This window comes from Ruditapes philippinarum, unplaced genomic scaffold (genome assembly GCF_026571515.1).
Source record: "Ruditapes philippinarum isolate M1 unplaced genomic scaffold, ASM2657151v2 ctg1988_1_1_1_1, whole genome shotgun sequence".
In the NCBI taxonomy this organism is placed as follows: Eukaryota; Metazoa; Mollusca; class Bivalvia; order Venerida; family Veneridae; genus Ruditapes; species Ruditapes philippinarum.
In genome coordinates this window covers 205406-222848 of record NW_026856138.1, presented here as the reverse complement: position 1 = coordinate 222848, position 17443 = coordinate 205406, and the positions used below count along the sequence as shown (strand labels likewise).

The window sequence follows — 17443 nt, the reverse complement described above, 5'->3', positions numbered from 1 at the left end:
GTACCAATGTAACAGTACAAAAACTCAATGATGATTTGTTTCGTCTGCACATCCCCGCCTTAATTTTTGTCGCCATTTGTATTGTTGTTGGATGTATTGGAAACATTTTGGTGCTTTTGGTGTATAAGAAAAAGTTCAGGAGGTCTAATCACCGTTATTTTTATTTTATTTCTCTAGCAGCTCTCGACTTCATAGCATGCGCTTTTGGGAATTTTTACCATTTCTTGTTGCCCAGTCTACGATTGCCATACATGATGACGTCATCAGCATTATGCAAATCAATGCGTTATATTCATTATGTCGTGAATAACAGCTCTGGCTTGCTGCTATTGGTGATATCTGTCGAGAGATACCGAAAAATATGCCATCCATTTAAAACCCAGCTGACCGCCAGACAAACGCTTTATTTATGTTATGGAACTATTTTCTTTAGCGCATTCATAGCCATTCCAGCAGGTGTGTTATACGGTGCAAGTACAATAGAGACGGGAGTAGAGAATGTAACAGGACGCCAGTGTTACGTTGATGACGATCTCGATCAAAAAGTATTATTTGAAATCTACCAAAGTGTCCTTATGGCTGAATCAGTGATAAGTATTGTTATATTTTTAGTTTTGTATGCGTTTATCATTCGGAAACTTTGGATAAGTGATCAATTTATCCAGGCCATGAGAAACATGCAAATTCGTTCAGCAAGTAATACCAGCCATGAAACTTCTTTTTCGACAGACTGTGACCGAGATGGAGACGGGATAGATTCAAGTTACACGAGTAATCCGACTAGTCTAACCGGAAGTAAAGATACACAAGCACCATTCGTGAAAAATGGTAATAATTTACGGACAATGCTTGAAAGTGATGTTACTAATAAAAGTTCCTCCAGTCAATCATTAAACACCGGAAATGGAGTAAATGAAAAACGGCCACGAGGAAAGGAAAAGTCATTATGGCGAATGTCACGTGAACTCTTCAAAAGGGGAGATAACTCGAACAGAAAACCTCGTCTAGCAAGAGCTGCATCGGATACTAGACTAAACAAGGTGAAAGACACGCGTATGCAAAACACCAACAAATTTTCTACACTCACTCCAGCAGAACGGTTAGTAATGGGAAAAATGCTTGAAGGGAAAAAACAATCTCTAGAAAAACAAAAAACGAGTAGGCCAAAACATATGAAAACAACCGCACGAGTAACTCTTATGTTATTCACCGTTTCCATGGTGTTTGTCGTTTCCTTCATTCCCCATCTAGCTCTTATGATAGCAACAGTTGAGAAAGAAGGTTTTCTGGAAAATATGAATGAAGGTGAAATGATGGCTTATCAAGTGTTCCTTAGGAGTTTCATTTTGAACAATGTTGCTAATCCAATTATTTACTTATTTTGTGAATCCAAGTTCAGACACGAGTCTAGAGAATTGTTTAGGAAATGCTTTTTGTGTCGTTCCAATAAAGGATAGAAACGAACGTCAAATAATTGACTCAAGAAAGAGAATATAGAAAGAAATAATTGAAGAAATATCCGATTCTTAAAATGTTGGGAAATTCCTTGCTTGTTTTAACAATTAGTAATATTACCCAGAGAGACAACTGGACTTGACCTTTGCCATTCCTTTTTCACTCATTTCACCATGGTTTTTCTCAAGTTTAACAAATATTTTTGTATACGTACTTGATGTTTTACACTTAACAGCTCTTTATAATGTTTAAGAATACTTTCATTTCAAAGTGCTTTTTTGGCTTTTAACTATTCAACTATGATAAACAAAAGTAAAATCTTGTTTTCGCTTTGATATAAATTTAAGAAATAGTTTCTAAATAAGTTGCATTTATCACAGTTTATTCTGAAAGTATGGACTGTCTGCAATTTTCACGATTGTGCAGTATCGTCCTGGACAAGATCATTTTGCGGTTTGTTCTGTCCATTTTTTTCAACGACAAGACTGGTTGTTAGTGGGTACGTTTATTAAAATAACAAAATTTCAAAGGCCCATGCCCATAGTTGTACATCCGTGCATTAGCTTTTAACACAAGAGGACACTTTGTCCCAGAATAGAATTCAGTAACTGTCGGGACTGGAATCCCTGTCTTAAAGGGACTCCACTGAGGTTTTTTTTGACATGATGGGACTGTAAATAATTTTTCAAGATTAATGTTCGGTTTAATGTAGGTCTGAACCATTTACTTGAGTGCGAAATTTCAGATCATTCGCTCACTCCGTTTTTCCAGAATAATGATTCTAATTGTTAACAATTACAAAAACTTGTAAAGCGTTGCAACGCTTTTCACTCGAATTGGGCTAGGAATAGCACAAATATACGATTTTTTGTACTTATTTCTGGGTATGATTCTTAATTATTTTTTGTATATCTTTCTGTATTGAATTCCCCAGCTGATGTATGTAAGAAATTAAGATTTTATGTTTTGAGATTCTGTTCCAAACATTGTGTAGGTTATGGGTTAATGGTGGTATTTAAAATGTTATGCATAACATGACTGTGCAACCGGATCAGTGCACATATCTACTTCCAGTCTCGGCGTGCCAAATACTGCTCTGTTGACTCAAATTAGTAGCCCGTGGTTCTATGATATCACGGTACGTCACGTTTATCGGAATATATTGAAATACAAAAATCATTCATGAAAGAGTCTTTTTCTATTTTATAATTGATCCTTTTCCAAAACTGGTTTCTAAAAATTGATGTTATTAAAATCTTTTGGACACAATAACAGACCGTTCAAAATGAAAAAGAGTGGAGCACTTGTTAATTTTAAGTGTTTAGCAGGGCACAAGTTTAGGTTTTGGATGACCATTATTGATCATGCTTAATACCTTAGTTGAACCAGAGACATAGATAACATCTACATATCTGGTTGAACATGTCCATCTTTCACTTTGGGCAAAACTATTTATCATTCAAAATAATTATTGACTAAAGTGCGAAAAGTGCAGACCACGATCAGACGGACGTGCAAGCTGATTAAAGATCTGTGCTACATGGTCGCATTGGTTGAATATGTTGCCTGTAACATAATATACATGTAGTATATTATAAGGATAAGCGTCACAGAAACGCTTTAAAATTGAAATAAAATGTATTTTGTCAATCCTAGCAGATATATTTATTATAATATATATTATAAAAGCCGGTTTATTTTTGCTAACTAAAATACAAGAATATCCTATATGGCTCGCAGAGCCAATGCCTCAGAATACTCAGAATAAAAACGAAAACGACTTATTTCTTTTATTTTATTTATATAACAATTGTTATTCATTACTAAAATGAAATTGTTTTTAAAATTACAGTTTTTTTTTCATCCTATTATTTCCGTCTCGGTGCTGACTCCCCTGAAACAAAAATATTATTGTACATTTCAAGAATTCCCACCATGTGGGGAATGAAGTTAAATCAGTTATGCATGTATATACTTCGTTTCAACAGAATGACAACTTTTGCAACTTTAAAATAATGTCTAGGTGTACCTTGAATTTGTGTGCATGGATTTTATGGAAACATTAAATGGCAAAGTTAAAAATCATTGCAAATATTTAATTCGCAGTGTTTTGTTTTGAACTGCAATTACGAAGAGTTAGGAATTATCATGTTAGAAAACAATAAAAATCAGGTATTTTTTGTTTGATAGTTTACCTGCTTCAGTGAAGTTAAAAACATATTGCGTCGGTATGTACTTCAAGTAAAAAAAATCACTTACGGAAGTTCACAGATTGGGTAATTGTTGGAAATGCAAGTTAAGTCTGCCCATGTAAAGTCAAACGCCGTGTAAAAGACGGCACAATCCTCGGCCTCCCCGCCACTAGGCTCTACTGGATGCCAGTCTGTGTTTAGAAATGATTGATGTGATTTAAAAAAAGGCAAGGGCATAAGTGCAAAGCTAGTAGACATACTTAAGTAGGAGAGCCCGCATCTTGATATTTTTAAAGGAAATAGTTCTACTCAATCAAAAAATATAATTACCACAGTGATATGTTTTCACAAGATGAACATATACAAACATAGCCCATATACACCCCATACCAGGTTTGTTGCATCTTGAAACAAGAATCTTCTTACAACACTTCTTACTATATATTTACACAAACAAAATTAAGTAAACATGACTCCAGATACAACGACAGAAAAATAAATGTCTATTTAATACATTTGAACGAGAAAATTCTGCACAAAATTTCACAAACCGCACTAAGGTGGCGAAATAACGAAATCACGATGGTGAATTTCTTAATTTCGTTTTTTCGTTGTTTCGAGTTATGCGTGTGTCGCGATGGCCCTTACGGGACAGCGGTGGCCCCTATACGGGACAGCGGTGGCCCTTACGGTACACCGTAAGATTGTGATTGTGACAAACCTGTAAAGTTGGCAGTTTGTCCGTTATCTAACCATTTCCATGTGCCTTCAATCAGCTCATCTGTCAAACCCATCCACCAGGAATGTGCTACAATTATACATTCAGAAATCACACGGGGAAGTCTCAAAGGTCGGGACCGCATAGCGGACCCGAGCTTTGGCTTGCGCGGCTATAGACTAAACGTGTAAAAGGAAATTAAATAAAGAATAATTAAAGAATTCTATATCTATCAATGAAATTTTCTGTGTCAGTTCTAGTTGGGCGCCGCCATTTTCAATGTAACACAATGATAACAGGCGGAGTATTCCGATAGCGGAACATCTGCAACTTTTCGGATTAATAATAATCGGCGAGTGTTCCGAGTGAAAACGGAAGCATTGCATGAAATACCGAACGACACGTTTTAATCGGAAAAATGTTTGTTTTTTTTTAACATAGATGTTGCCAAATTTTATATTATAGTATAAAGCCATAACAACCAAGCTGGATGAACTATAGGGACTCGACACAGTGTTGGGATAGTTTAAAAAGTAATTCTATTAAGAAATGTATACTGTGTATATGATATATAGTCTATATATTATATATACAGTATATATTGTTTTCTAGAATTACTTTTTACACTATCCCAACACTGTGTCGAGTCCATGCGGGATGAACCCGTTATTTCTATCCTCAATTTTCAAGAGTTATATTCATCATGTTTTTAGTTCCATCTCATCATCAAGATAATGCTATTGGTAGAAATAACACAATACTATGAATCTATTATATTTGTTCCACAACAGAATAAAGTTAAATCTTATTTAATCTAAACAAATCGACGAGGTGTAACAAACATGCACAAAACAACAACAACAACAAAAACCCACAGAACAATTAAAAAATAAACGGTAATTGTAAATTTCCGCTTTTCTTTCAATACACTTTGTTAGAGTTCACCCTGTATCAAGAAAATATACAATCTTGTATTTATAGAAAATATACTATCTTGTATTTATAGAAAATATACTATCTTGTATTGATATTGGGGATGAGTTGCATTAAAGATCCTGTAACACAAATTGTTTATGTTTTTTATTATAAATTTGATGCTCAAATTAAGATTTATCAATTTCGAAAGTTCCAAAAAGCATTGTTTATAAAGATATTACCGAATTTAACATTTCATGTAAATAAAGGGAGGTAATAAAAAACTAATTTTCTATAAAGTCTTAAGTAAAATATTTCAATAAGAAATGAATGCATATATTTTAATGATTACATATAATACGTACAAATATTTGCAGTGCATATTTTACATATTCTTTGATGTTTGAAAATTGTTTTATAAGCATAATTATATACATATATATAATGTCACTTAAGTGTGGTATACAAGATCAATTAAAACATACAGGATCTTTAAAAACAATATACATGAAGAATCACTCACATTTAAATGCCCGTAGTCTGTCTTTGATGAAGTCATTTTCTAGTTTTCTATCTACATGTATAAGATGCCCGCCATCATGTTGTTTACAGAAATGCTAGCAACAAAACAAACATGAAAGATAAGAACTATTTAACACTTCACTTGCTGAACTTTTAAAATGGACTTGTCCAGTCGTCCTTTATCAATATTTAATGTGTTTATGTTTATCAGAGCCATATATAGTCCTTCCAGACTGCCCGGATGACGAAGGATAACAATGCACTTCCGGTTCCGGTATGGAAAAAGCTAACTTACTTTCTAAATAAATTTTTGGGTTTTTACAAAGAGTTTACAAAAAGTATAAAAAGACATGGAATAAACAAATTTAAACTTCGTATCTAAGGAATGAGTTAAACAGTAGTTGTAGAAATACAAATTAAAATTGCCGCATTAGTTCAAGTAATGCATTGATTGTCCATGCTCTGGCACATTGTTGACTCTGACCTTTTCCATTTTAATTTCGACGTATTCAAATACTCAATGTTTCTTATTTACTAACTTTATTACATACAGAAATACAAATTTAAATGCAACATAAGTTAAATACATATATAAGGAATTTCCCATGCTCTTACGTAATACACATTGTCGAATCTGACCTTTACCGTTTTAATATCTCCAACTACTCAATGTTTCTGCTTACTTTATAACATACAAATCATCGTTAATTTTTAAGTGTTTTACTACTTATGTATCATTTGTACTGTAATAATGCATGTACCTCGGCTTCTGTGAAATGAATGGCGTTGGTACCAAAGTAATAGCACGATCCATCAAACGCGAGCCATCCGTCATAACAGCTGGTACTCGTATATCCTTAAAAAATTAAACATAAACCCACTGGTTCCCAAACGCCCACAAATAAAATCATAATGAAATAAGACGAGAGCGGCGTCAAAAATACAACATATCAGCTAAAAAGTTGGGGTTTTTTTTTTGGTTTTTTTTTCGGCGCACAAACATAATTTAGGTTATATGGCGCCGAAAAAGGAAAGATGAATTAGTCAAAGAGAACCTTATAGGGGAAATGTAAAAAAAAAGAATTGGATAAAGAAATGCACAGTGTGTTGTTTTGTTTTGAACTTTTTGGAAATACGTGCACTGTAATAATTCTTATTTTGGCTGCACGAGTTTACAAGATATGTACGAGTTTAAATGATGCAGAAGAAACATGAGAAATTGAATTTGGCCTTACCTGCAATGCCACATAACAATCCGACAAAAATTATTACAAAAATCATTTTTGTTTTATCTATATACATGTATATATATACATGTACATGTATATGTTTAGATGGTATGGTATAAGAGAACCGTTAACTTTCGTACCGTTCTGAAAGACATACTTTCAAGTTTATACGCAGGGACATATATCTTATCAGCAAAGTAGTTTTAAAGGGACTACACTGCTCAAGGAGACATACTTTCAAGTACGCAGGGAAATATATCTTATCAGTATAAAATTTACAATAGTTTAAAGGGACTACACTGCCAAAGGTTTTGTGACATGGCGGGACTGAAAATAATGTGTCGAGATTATTGCTCAGTATTATGTAGGTAAAGACAAACAACTTGTGCGATAGATTTCAGATCATAAGCCCATTCCGTTTTACTAAAATGATAATTCTGTGACCAGAATTAAAAAACGTTACAACGCTTTTCACTTACATCAGGTAGATTTGTTTTGATGGTGTTTTACGTCACATCGACACAGTATAGGTCATATCGCGACGTTCCAGCTTTACTGGTGCGGGAAGACCTCAGGTGCCCTTCCGTGCATTATTTCAGGCCCGAAAAGGCACCTGAGTAGAACAACCGACGTTCCGTAAGCTAGTTGGATAGCTTCCTCACATGAAAGAATCCAAAGTCCGTGTCGGGATTCGAACCCACAGCGGTGAGGGGCAAGTGGTTTGAAATCAACGACCTTAACCACTCGGCCACAGACGCCCCTGTTAGATGGGCTATGAATTGCAAACACAAAAAATATTTTCAATTTGTTTCTGAGTATTTTCCTTTATTGCTTTTTTGCATGTAATTCCGTTTCAAGTGCCCCAGCTGGTCTTCGTAAGAAATTCAAAGTTTATATTTTAAAATAGCCAACACAAAGTTTTATAAAGTTTTAACATAAATTCATTTTTTTCCTCATATGTGTAAGTAATGTTTAAGAAATAAATTTAGAGCATATTTGATTTTTAAAAACTGAAGAAAATAGCGCTGAATGTCCAAAAATGTATCATACTCATAAAGGTATGAAAATGTAGACAAAGTAGTATTTTGACTTCGATACAAAATACTAATCCGCTTTAATTAAACCAATTGCCAACGAAGCAAAAGACGGGTTATTTATATAGCAAATGAATACTTTCTGGAAACTGTAAAAATCAAAGAAAAAAAAGGGTTTTGAAAAATAAGAAATATAGCATTTGAAATTTTCTAAGACGTAATGGGGCTTCAAGCTTTGTGTTCTTTTGATCAAAAGAAACAAAACTGTATTGGTTTGCTTGCGGATTAAATCCGTATGAACAAAATATTATTTGGTCTCCAACTGGTCGCTGGTCGCTGCATGCTAAAAATAAATATCTTTAATTTTAGCGCTTCATCGTCTACTAGTATTCTCGATTGATATATAATTTATTTAATTTAATTCTACACTGAACATGAATGTTTTCAAAGCCGCATAATAACTTTATCCAATGATTTCTGTTTCACCATGCACTCCCCTGGAATATAGAAATCAAAAAACAAGCATAAGATAATGAGTGTTAGAAAATGACTTTGTCCTTCATAAAAAATGGCAAAATTTCACATATCTATCACGTATAGAAATAGAAAAATGGAATTCCTAAAGAACTGCCAAAAACGGCAAAATATTGAAAATGTTGCAGATTTGTTTCTTGGTTTGATTGAACCTATTCATGACAAGCCATTCGTCGTCGTCGTCGGCAATTTAACAGTGGCGAAGCTGCGCCCCTACCCCCAACCCCCCCCCCCCCACGGCACCGACTTAAGTAGTATTCAACATAGATACAAACAGAAAGTTGAAATACATGTATGAACAATACCATTATATATACATGTAGTACTAGTTACACTTAAATCATATACAAAATTGTATTAAATCAGAGTAGGGATCTTTCTATTGAATAACAATAGATTTAACCACAAACATTGACATGTGCTCTGTTGTTAACAAATGTGTTATGGTGAAATTCTTGTACACTTATCTAATAATCAGAAATGGACAATTCAGGGATCTATGCATTGGCAATGATTTCCATTAATTAATAGTTATTAATGAATGAACCCTCAAAAATATACACACCGAACTTCACAGATCGGACGGTAATTACTAATACAGCTTATATCTGCCCAATTAAAGTTAAAACTGTTGTAAAACACAGCACAATCCTCCGGCACAGCGTCAGGCTGACCCGGATGCCAATCTGAAATAAACAAGCATTTTATATATATACTCTTTCTTTAAAGATCATGTAACTCATTTTTTTTTATAGTTTTACATAATAAATATGATTCTCAAATGAAGATTTATCGATATTGTAAGTTCCAAAAAAGCATTATTTGTAAAGTTATTGCCAAATTTACATTTCATGTAAATAAAGGGAGGTAATTAGAAATTTATTTTTCTTTTTTTGTTCAATAAGAAATAAATATGAATGCATATATTTTAATGATTACTTATTAATGCGTATAGATATTTGCAGTAGATATTTAACATATTCTCCCAGGGATGTTTGTATATTGTTTTAGAAGAATAATTATATAGATACATACATATAAAGTTTCACTTAAGCGTTGTTACATCCTTAATTACAACAAACAGATTCTGCATTTGAAATGGAATGTTAAATGGCCTATTTATTTGTTTTACCAGTAATGTTTTACATGCATACGTACAGCTCTTGATGCGAGAACATGAATCATTCAGGAGTTAAAAGACCTAGAGTTTTAGATATAAATATTGACGAAACTAACCTGTAAAATTTGCTATTTGGTCGTTGTCAAACCATTGCCATGTTCCTTCAATCAGTTCATCAGTCATTCCTAGCCACCAAGTATTCGCTGTATTAATATAATATGTATTAGATGAATTATCAAGCATGGTAGATATGTATGGTGGCTGATTTGTGCCATTCGTGTTTTCGCCCCGCAACCCCGCCAGGCGAAAAGTCGAAAATTAACAAGTTAAAATGGCGGGGGAGGGGGCGGAGCGAAAACACGCTAATTAGCGCTAATTATTAAGAAATATTGATTAAACAAAATGCGTATTTTCGCTTTCCATATTTACCCTGTAAAAAATTGTTTTTCTTGGCAGTGAAACATATTTTCCGTATTGTCACAGGTGTCTTGTCGGACTACTTCCTTCTTAATTAAAAAAGAAGAATATTAAGTTGTTACTATATACATATAAGGAAAATCAATGACACCTCGGGGCGGCGCCAATTTTGACCCTTGGGCTTTTATTTGAACAAACTTGTTAGACACACACTAGAATTAGATGTTTCATGCTAGATATCTAAGCTCTAGCTCTTTGGGTTTTTAAAAAGAAGATTTTTAAAGTTTTTTATTATATACATACAAGGAAAATTTAATTCTTGTGATATGAAATGATTAACTTCCGCCACTCGTAAAATATTTATTTTCATACCACTCGATGAAAATAAATCCTTTATTTATAGAGAAAAAAAAGACTTGAATATCGTCTATTTATCTGTTTTCAATTCAGAAAAGACGAGCGTTTAACATGTATCATATATATATAAGACCGAGTAAGTTTCTATTAATAACTCACGTTTGAAGTCTCGTAATTTCTCTTTGATGAAGGCATTTTCAAGTTTATTATCAACACGTATTAGATGGCTGTTGCGATGCTGTCTACAGAAATGCTGGTAAAAAAGTATAAAAAAAAAGTGAGCCGCGTCACGACAAAACCAACATAGTGCGTTTGCGACCAGCATGGATCCAGACCAGCCTGCGCATCCGCGCAGTCTGATCAGGATCCATGCTGTTCGCTTTCCAACCCTATTACAAGTAGAGAAACTGATAGCGTACAGCATGAATTCTGATCAGATTGCGCGGATGCTGGTCGCAAACGCAATATGTTGGTTTTGTCGTGACGCGGCTCAAATTATGAACAATATGGGGGTATAAAACGATCAGCATCTTTATTCGGAACAACTTGTGATATATTTGTGACATTGTGTTCATATTTTCGCTGTCGAGTTGAATTAGAAACATATTTCAAGAAATTAACTATTATATTGGTAATTGACCAATAATTATCAATAATATAACATGTTTAGGATAAAATATGAAAACTACCTAAAATTATAAAAAGACTGTCCCAGTCTTTTTATATATATAAAATTGAACACAGTTGTGGCAAAATGTAGTAATTTTGACTTTTACCTGTCCACTCACCATTCACATTTTGATAGGCAGATAGCCATTTTTAAAATGATTGTTATATTTGTTAGTGGCATATAATATGGTTGCTGATTTGGTACACTGCGCGTTGCGTTGTCGATAGCGACAACACAACCTATATCGTTATCGCCTTTTCGTCTTGTCGCTAGCGACAACACGACAAAGCGCCAAACGGCGCGTTGTCGCACTGTCGTCTTGTCGTCCTGTCTCTAGCGAAGCACGCCAAACGGCGCGTTGTCGCGATGTCGCCCTGTCGCTTGGCTTATAAGCCAATCCTTCGATTTGAACCCAGCGACAATGTGACATCGCGACAACGCGCCGTTTGGCGTGCATCGTTAGCGGCATGCGCTTTGTCGGGGTGTCGCTAGCGCCAACACGACGCACAAAAGCCTACCAAATCAGCCATCATACTTTACCGCATAAATACATGTATATAAGATGGTTACTTTATAACGAAAAACATGGCTATATATTTCTATAATATACAGAGGAGCAATTATTGTAAAAGTAGTGGTACCTCTGCTTCAGTAAAGTGAACTGTCTGAGAGCCAAAGTAATAGCACGACCCTTCAAATGCCAGCCATCCATCATAACATGTTGTAGTTGACAATCCTTTAAACATATTTATCTCTTGTTTACACAGGCAAAAAAGGAAACAAAAAATACAGCTAAAAGAAGAGGAAAACAACAGCAGCAGCAACAACAATAAAAACAACAACACAGAAACATGTATCACAATGGGAAAAGAATACAAGGCTAAGTCTCGGTAAAAACAATTAAAAAAACAACAACAAACAATTAATTGAGAAGAATAGAAAAAGTAACACCATGCCCACGGAAGCATATATATCAACAACAATAATAAAAGAAAATCAGCCGAACTTCCTTTTATCATTATATTGAAATATGATTATGTAAAGTAGACGCAAAACGAACCTGCAACGCCATTAAAAAGTCCGACAAAAATTACCATAGATATCATGATTTTAATGTTTACAAGTATATGCTTTGTCCTCCACACAATCACACATAAAGTCTTATCAGTTCATGAAATGTTGTACTTTAAGGTACATGTAATAGAAAGAGCATCGAAACACGAGGCTATCTGATTTGTACGAGGGGGCGTAGCCCCCGAGTATAAATCAGATTGCCAAGTGTTTTGATGTTCTTTTTCTTTTTTGTATCATAGTCAAACATAAAAACACGTCCCTGTTGTCACAATATGAAACCCCAGAAAAAAGTAACCAATGAACGAGCATCTGAATATGATATTTCTGTCGCTTTCACGCCGCCACAATATGTAAACCCCAGCAAAAATGAACCAATCAATGAGCATGCTCTGGAGTGCGGGTAACTAATACCTGCACTCCAGTTAACGCACTGTGCATGTATATCTCTGACACATTTTCAACAGAAAGGTCCCCAAATTATGATACATGAAATATTTACTGTCAATCTAAATAAATTAAATATCACTTTATCTCTACAAGATACAACACTGTTTTACGAAATTGAAATCATTCTTCTTCATCATTGCAATTTAGCATAGTGGGCATTTATACCCGCCCTCATAAATTCGGAACCTTTGGTCCATTAAAAATTTTGTGGCCTAAAAACTTCACTTTTTTGCAGATTACAGAAAGTTTGTAAAATGACATTAAAATTCCATTTTATTTTTTGAAAACTATCATTAGTTTTTGCACCAGAATTTCAATCATAACTGTATTAACATTAGTTTCGTATAGGCGTATTGAATAGTAATGATTCGTAGCGTGCGTGCGCGAGTGCTCAAAAAGAATCTCACCACTCGTGGGCTTTGAACCAACAACCTCTGGATAAGGATTCCGATGTTCTACGGTGTTGGTAGTGTTGGTAGTTTTCACTCCGGATCGCGGCAGAAAGCCACATTGAACATTACAAGAGAACATGTCAGCCATCGCATCGTTCCTTGTCAGGCTGTCAATTAAGCAGTTTACCAGTACTTGTTGCTTCCACTTTCGCAAGGAACTGAAACTTCTAAACATGACAGAGCAGAGGTACATGTACTGGGCGAATGACCGTAGAAAAGATTTCATGATCAATCACAACGTAAGTGACCTTCACCGTCCTTACTCCTGGAATCGAACTCAGATCACCCGATTTACAGTCCAACGCTCGAGCTAACCGGTTAGTATTCAAGTTTATTGAGCCGCGTCACGACAAAACCAACATAATGTGTTTGCGACCAGCATGGATCCAGACCAGCCTGCGCATCCGCGCAGTCTGATCAGGATCCATGTTGTTCGCTTACCAACCCTTTAACAACTAGAGAAACTGATAGCGAACAGCATGGATCCTGATCAGACTGCGCGGATGCGCAGGCTGGTCTGGATCCATGCTGGTCGCAAACCCATTATGTTGGTTTTGTTGTGACACGGCTAATTTATGCTCTGCGCCGGAATTAACCATCCGTTCGAGATTCATTAGCGTCCATGCCGGTTCGCTCTAGTAGTCGCACTGTAGCCTATTCTTCGTTCCTTGGTGGAAGGTCGACAATAGTATTTAAGAAAAACAAAAACGGCTCTTCTTAGCGACATCCTCTCGAGCTAGTTACGACAGGTCAATCAATCATCACTGGTACTTGAGATTACTTGACCTGCCGTGTGCCTTCTCCGTGAAGTGAACGCCTCGAGAGGGATTTGGAGAAAAGTATGTATGTATGTATGTATGTATGTAGTTAATGCTTAATGAGGGTCCATCCGCCCTTTCGGGCACAAAATGCAGCTTGCGCTGTCGAGTACGGACCCCGGACATGTCACCAGTCATGTCCTTAAAGAGTTAATTTTGAAGCACAAAATGGTGATAATTTACCTCCATGCAATTTCCACGGAGTATTAGCCAAAGATATGAATTTTGAGCCGAAAAGTAGGTCACTGTACGGCGGTCAATGAGAACCTAAATGTACAGTAACCTGTGACAATAGGAAAGGTGTTTTTAGCCCTGAAAAGGGCTGTTGGTGCCAGCTATAGGCCTGCCTTACAAAGCCGTCTATCCGTACTAGGGGCTCACGCACCCTAGTACACCATCCTCGTCGTCTCAGCCTACTTTGTAGGGCCACTCCCCTCGGCATTAGTCAGGACATCGGCAGCTGGTCCGTAGAAGTGACGAAGTAGGAGTTCCCTAAGGAAAAATTTAAGTTGACTACCAGCCAAGTTGTAAATCTTCTGCCGATGCCCTGTGCCTTCTCAGCGACGTGCACGCTCCGAGGGGAAGTGAGATGTGATTTGGAGAAAATGTTCTACGGTCCACTCTTCTAGTCGTCTGCAACGGCAGAGGCTTTATTTAGTCTCCTGTAACCTAATCTCTTTATCTTACATTTAGAGGATTGTGACCTAATTATGAAATCTCATGAGTATTTATTATAACAGTCACCGTTCAAGATGGGGGATTCTGACATTTAACGAGGAATTAACTTTTTAAACTAAGTTTTATTTACAAAGAAAGTCCCTTCAAGCAAAATTGCTCTTTTTGAATGAAGACATCGAAATGTGACCTTTCATTTCTCTCAACTTGAACCCTTTTTATTCTTTGATGTATGAATAGGAGATAGATAAACAGTGAAAAGGGGAGTTTCCTAATTGAAATTTTAATGTCAACAAATTATTTACGTGATAATTATGCAATCATGTGACAATTGTGTAAACTATAGAAAGTTCTTTTCATATGACTGTTTGTGTTGTCAATTTGTACTTGTCTAAAGAAAGCAACGAAAATGCATTTCTCTATACCAGATACCCAGGAAGTAACCGATGGTTCTGGATCAACATACACAGTGAGAAATTTATTTTTTACAGTGTCAGATTTATAACAGACAGTTTTGCACAAGCTTTCCTTTCATCTGTTGCGCGATATTCCTTCTTATTTATGTCCATGTTTCAGAAATAGGTGGGTGGCTTGCAGGGCTAGCACTGGCAGATTTTTTCTTTGAGCCAATTTTTCGCGGCGAAAATTGCGTGCCTGTATTTTATTTTCAAGAAGGCAATGGTACTGCAAAATAACCAGAATTCAATGGTCAGACTTATTTATAGCATTAGTTCATATATGAAACACCTTAAAAAGGCATGAGATATTTAGAAAAAAAAACATAATCTACATGTATATCCAACTTTATTTTGGTAGCTACATTTTAATCACTTTAAAACTGATCATAAAAGCTTGCAGCTCAGTAGCTATAAGAATAACATTTTCCAGGCTAATTTGGTCAGCAATGTTTTCATAAAATCTAAGTTAGTGGCATGACAGTGACATCAGAACCACATTCCAATGGGCTGCTTCTGTTTGCTTGGTTAATGCTAAAAATTTGGTTTGAGGACTATCTGTATCTGAAATTATAAAAACAGAAACATTTGAGAGTAAAAAGAATAATTATTAATGAAGAAAAGAATATTGAAAAGTTCTAAACTAAACTAATTCAGGAAAAAAATGCCAACTATTCATTATAAGAGTAAAGTAATTAGCATAAGTTTCCTAAAAATATGTTGTATGCTTCTTGAATTTTCTATAAACATTTCACAGCCATGTATGCCATTTGTAAATGAGTGCTCCAGATAGAGGATATATGTACAAAGTAAGGTCAATTTTTTTTTCAGGAATACTAAATTGTCAAATATACTCCTTGTCAAATTTATGCTTTTTTGGAGCCATTATTAGGTCAGATTTAATTTGCAATTTAAAAAAAAACAACTTCTATTTTATAACTCATAATTCCTTTGATCTTTTTATCAACAACAATAAAATTATATGAATGCAAACTTACCGTAAAGTCGTCCATTTCATAACCAAGCTGTTGATATGATTGGCGATAATTTTAAGATGCCGCTGGTTATTGTTTCATATTGAATATAAAGACCAATTATCCAGTGCACATTCAACAATTCACACCAATTAGTGTCATATTTATCAGCTGATAAACATGTAAACATACCATGAGGTCAGTGTATTAGACTGTGTTACTGTTTATAATGATATTTTATTTGGAAGGGAAGTAACAAATATAGACCAGTCAATGACCCCACAAAAAGGAGACTGTGTCGCAGTGTTTTGTGATAAGAAGCGGTAAAGCGGAAGTTGTAAATGGAAAACCAAATGTGTACTTTTCCAGTCTTAAAATAGCAAATGCTAAATTTAGACTGGATATTCCAAAAGTTATACTTTTCGTAAGTTGGAGCCAATCATGATTTTCTTGAGCCAATTTAATAATTTTGGAGCCAATTTGCTCATTGGCTCCTGCCAGCGCGAGCCCTGGCTTGGCCTTAAAACTAACATGGCATCCCATATGGTATTCCAACTAATTAGTCGAGGAGATATTAAAATTATTAATATGAAATTAGGCAAAGCTTATGCACGGGGAAGTCGTTAAAAATTCCTTTCATTCTTTCCGTTTTAAAGGTGTCATTCGGTATTACATGCACCGCTTCCGTTTTCACTCGGAACACTTGACGTTGGGTACCACTAAAATACGCAACGGAGATTTTTTGGCGCAACGGGCGCAACGGAGATATTTTTTTAGAAAAACCGGCACAACGCCTTTTTTTTAAAGTCAATGTGCTATATTTAAGCATCTTAAATGATTGTTTAGCACTATTAAGTAAGTATGTTTTAAAATGTTTCATAAATTCACGGATTTATATTACATTATGTAATTTAAATCCGTGATAAATTGTATATGTTTAATTGCACTGAAGGGTTATATGCCTGGCGAAATGGAAATTTCATGGCGCAACGGAGATATTTTTTTTAGAAAAAACCGACACAACGCCTTTTTTAAAGTCAATATGCTGAATTTGAGCATCTAAAATGATTGTTTAGCACTTTTAAGTAAGTATGTTTTAAAATGTTTCATAAATTGTATATGTTTACACTGAAGGATTATATATGCCTGGCGAAATGGAAATTTCATGGCGCAACGGAGATAATTTTGGAAAATCGGCACAACGTTTGTACTAATATATGTAATTAATTAAACACCAATGTTATTTGAATAAATAAATTTATTTTACGAATTAATATCTAAAAACCTTAAATCGTATATCAAATAATCAAATAGCTGCAATGTTGATGTTGTGTAAAGGATTGTGTTGCCGGCGAAAATGGACATTTTTGTCTGCGCAACGGAGA

At 35.1% G+C, this 17443-nt stretch overlaps 4 protein-coding genes and 1 long non-coding RNA gene across 5 annotated transcripts in view; 2 read left to right on the top strand and 3 right to left on the bottom strand.

The window, feature by feature from the left end:
• Positions 1-225: 225 nt before the first annotated feature.
• LOC132745551 (uncharacterized) lies at positions 226-3173 on the top strand. The gene has a single exon (XM_060734501.1). The coding sequence runs from the start codon at positions 252-254 to the stop codon at positions 1455-1457; it is 1206 nt and encodes a 401-aa protein (XP_060590484.1). The 5' UTR covers positions 226-251; the 3' UTR covers positions 1458-3173.
• A 63-nt stretch (positions 3174-3236) lies between these two features.
• On the bottom strand, positions 3237-7200 carry LOC132745543 (C-type lectin domain family 17, member A-like). Its single transcript, XM_060734491.1, has 6 exons — positions 7038-7200; positions 6564-6658; positions 5804-5897; positions 4369-4455; positions 3715-3838; positions 3237-3349 (listed from the first exon to the last, which is right to left on the bottom strand). Exons 1-6 carry the CDS (start codon positions 7102-7104, stop codon positions 3316-3318), a joined length of 501 nt encoding a protein of 166 aa, XP_060590474.1. The 5' UTR covers positions 7105-7200; the 3' UTR covers positions 3237-3315.
• A 1911-nt stretch (positions 7201-9111) lies between these two features.
• On the bottom strand, positions 9112-12485 carry LOC132745542 (C-type lectin domain family 17, member A-like). Its single transcript, XM_060734490.1, has 5 exons — positions 12224-12485; positions 11805-11899; positions 10653-10746; positions 9836-9922; positions 9112-9285 (listed from the first exon to the last, which is right to left on the bottom strand). Exons 1-5 carry the CDS (start codon positions 12267-12269, stop codon positions 9149-9151), a joined length of 459 nt encoding a protein of 152 aa, XP_060590473.1. The 5' UTR covers positions 12270-12485; the 3' UTR covers positions 9112-9148.
• Positions 12486-14690: 2205 nt separating this feature from the next.
• Positions 14691-17443, top strand: part of LOC132745550 (sorting nexin-17-like) — a 30236-nt gene continuing 27483 nt past the window's right edge. The window contains exon 1 of the mRNA XM_060734500.1: positions 14691-15098. Within this exon, the coding sequence (XP_060590483.1) occupies positions 15039-15098 (60 nt within the window). The 5' untranslated portion in view covers positions 14691-15038. The remainder of the gene's footprint in view (positions 15099-17443) is intronic.
• LOC132745541 (uncharacterized) lies at positions 15421-16265 on the bottom strand. Its single transcript, XR_009627851.1, has 2 exons — positions 16083-16265; positions 15421-15648 (listed from the first exon to the last, which is right to left on the bottom strand). It is a non-coding gene; the product is annotated as an uncharacterized LOC132745541 (long non-coding RNA).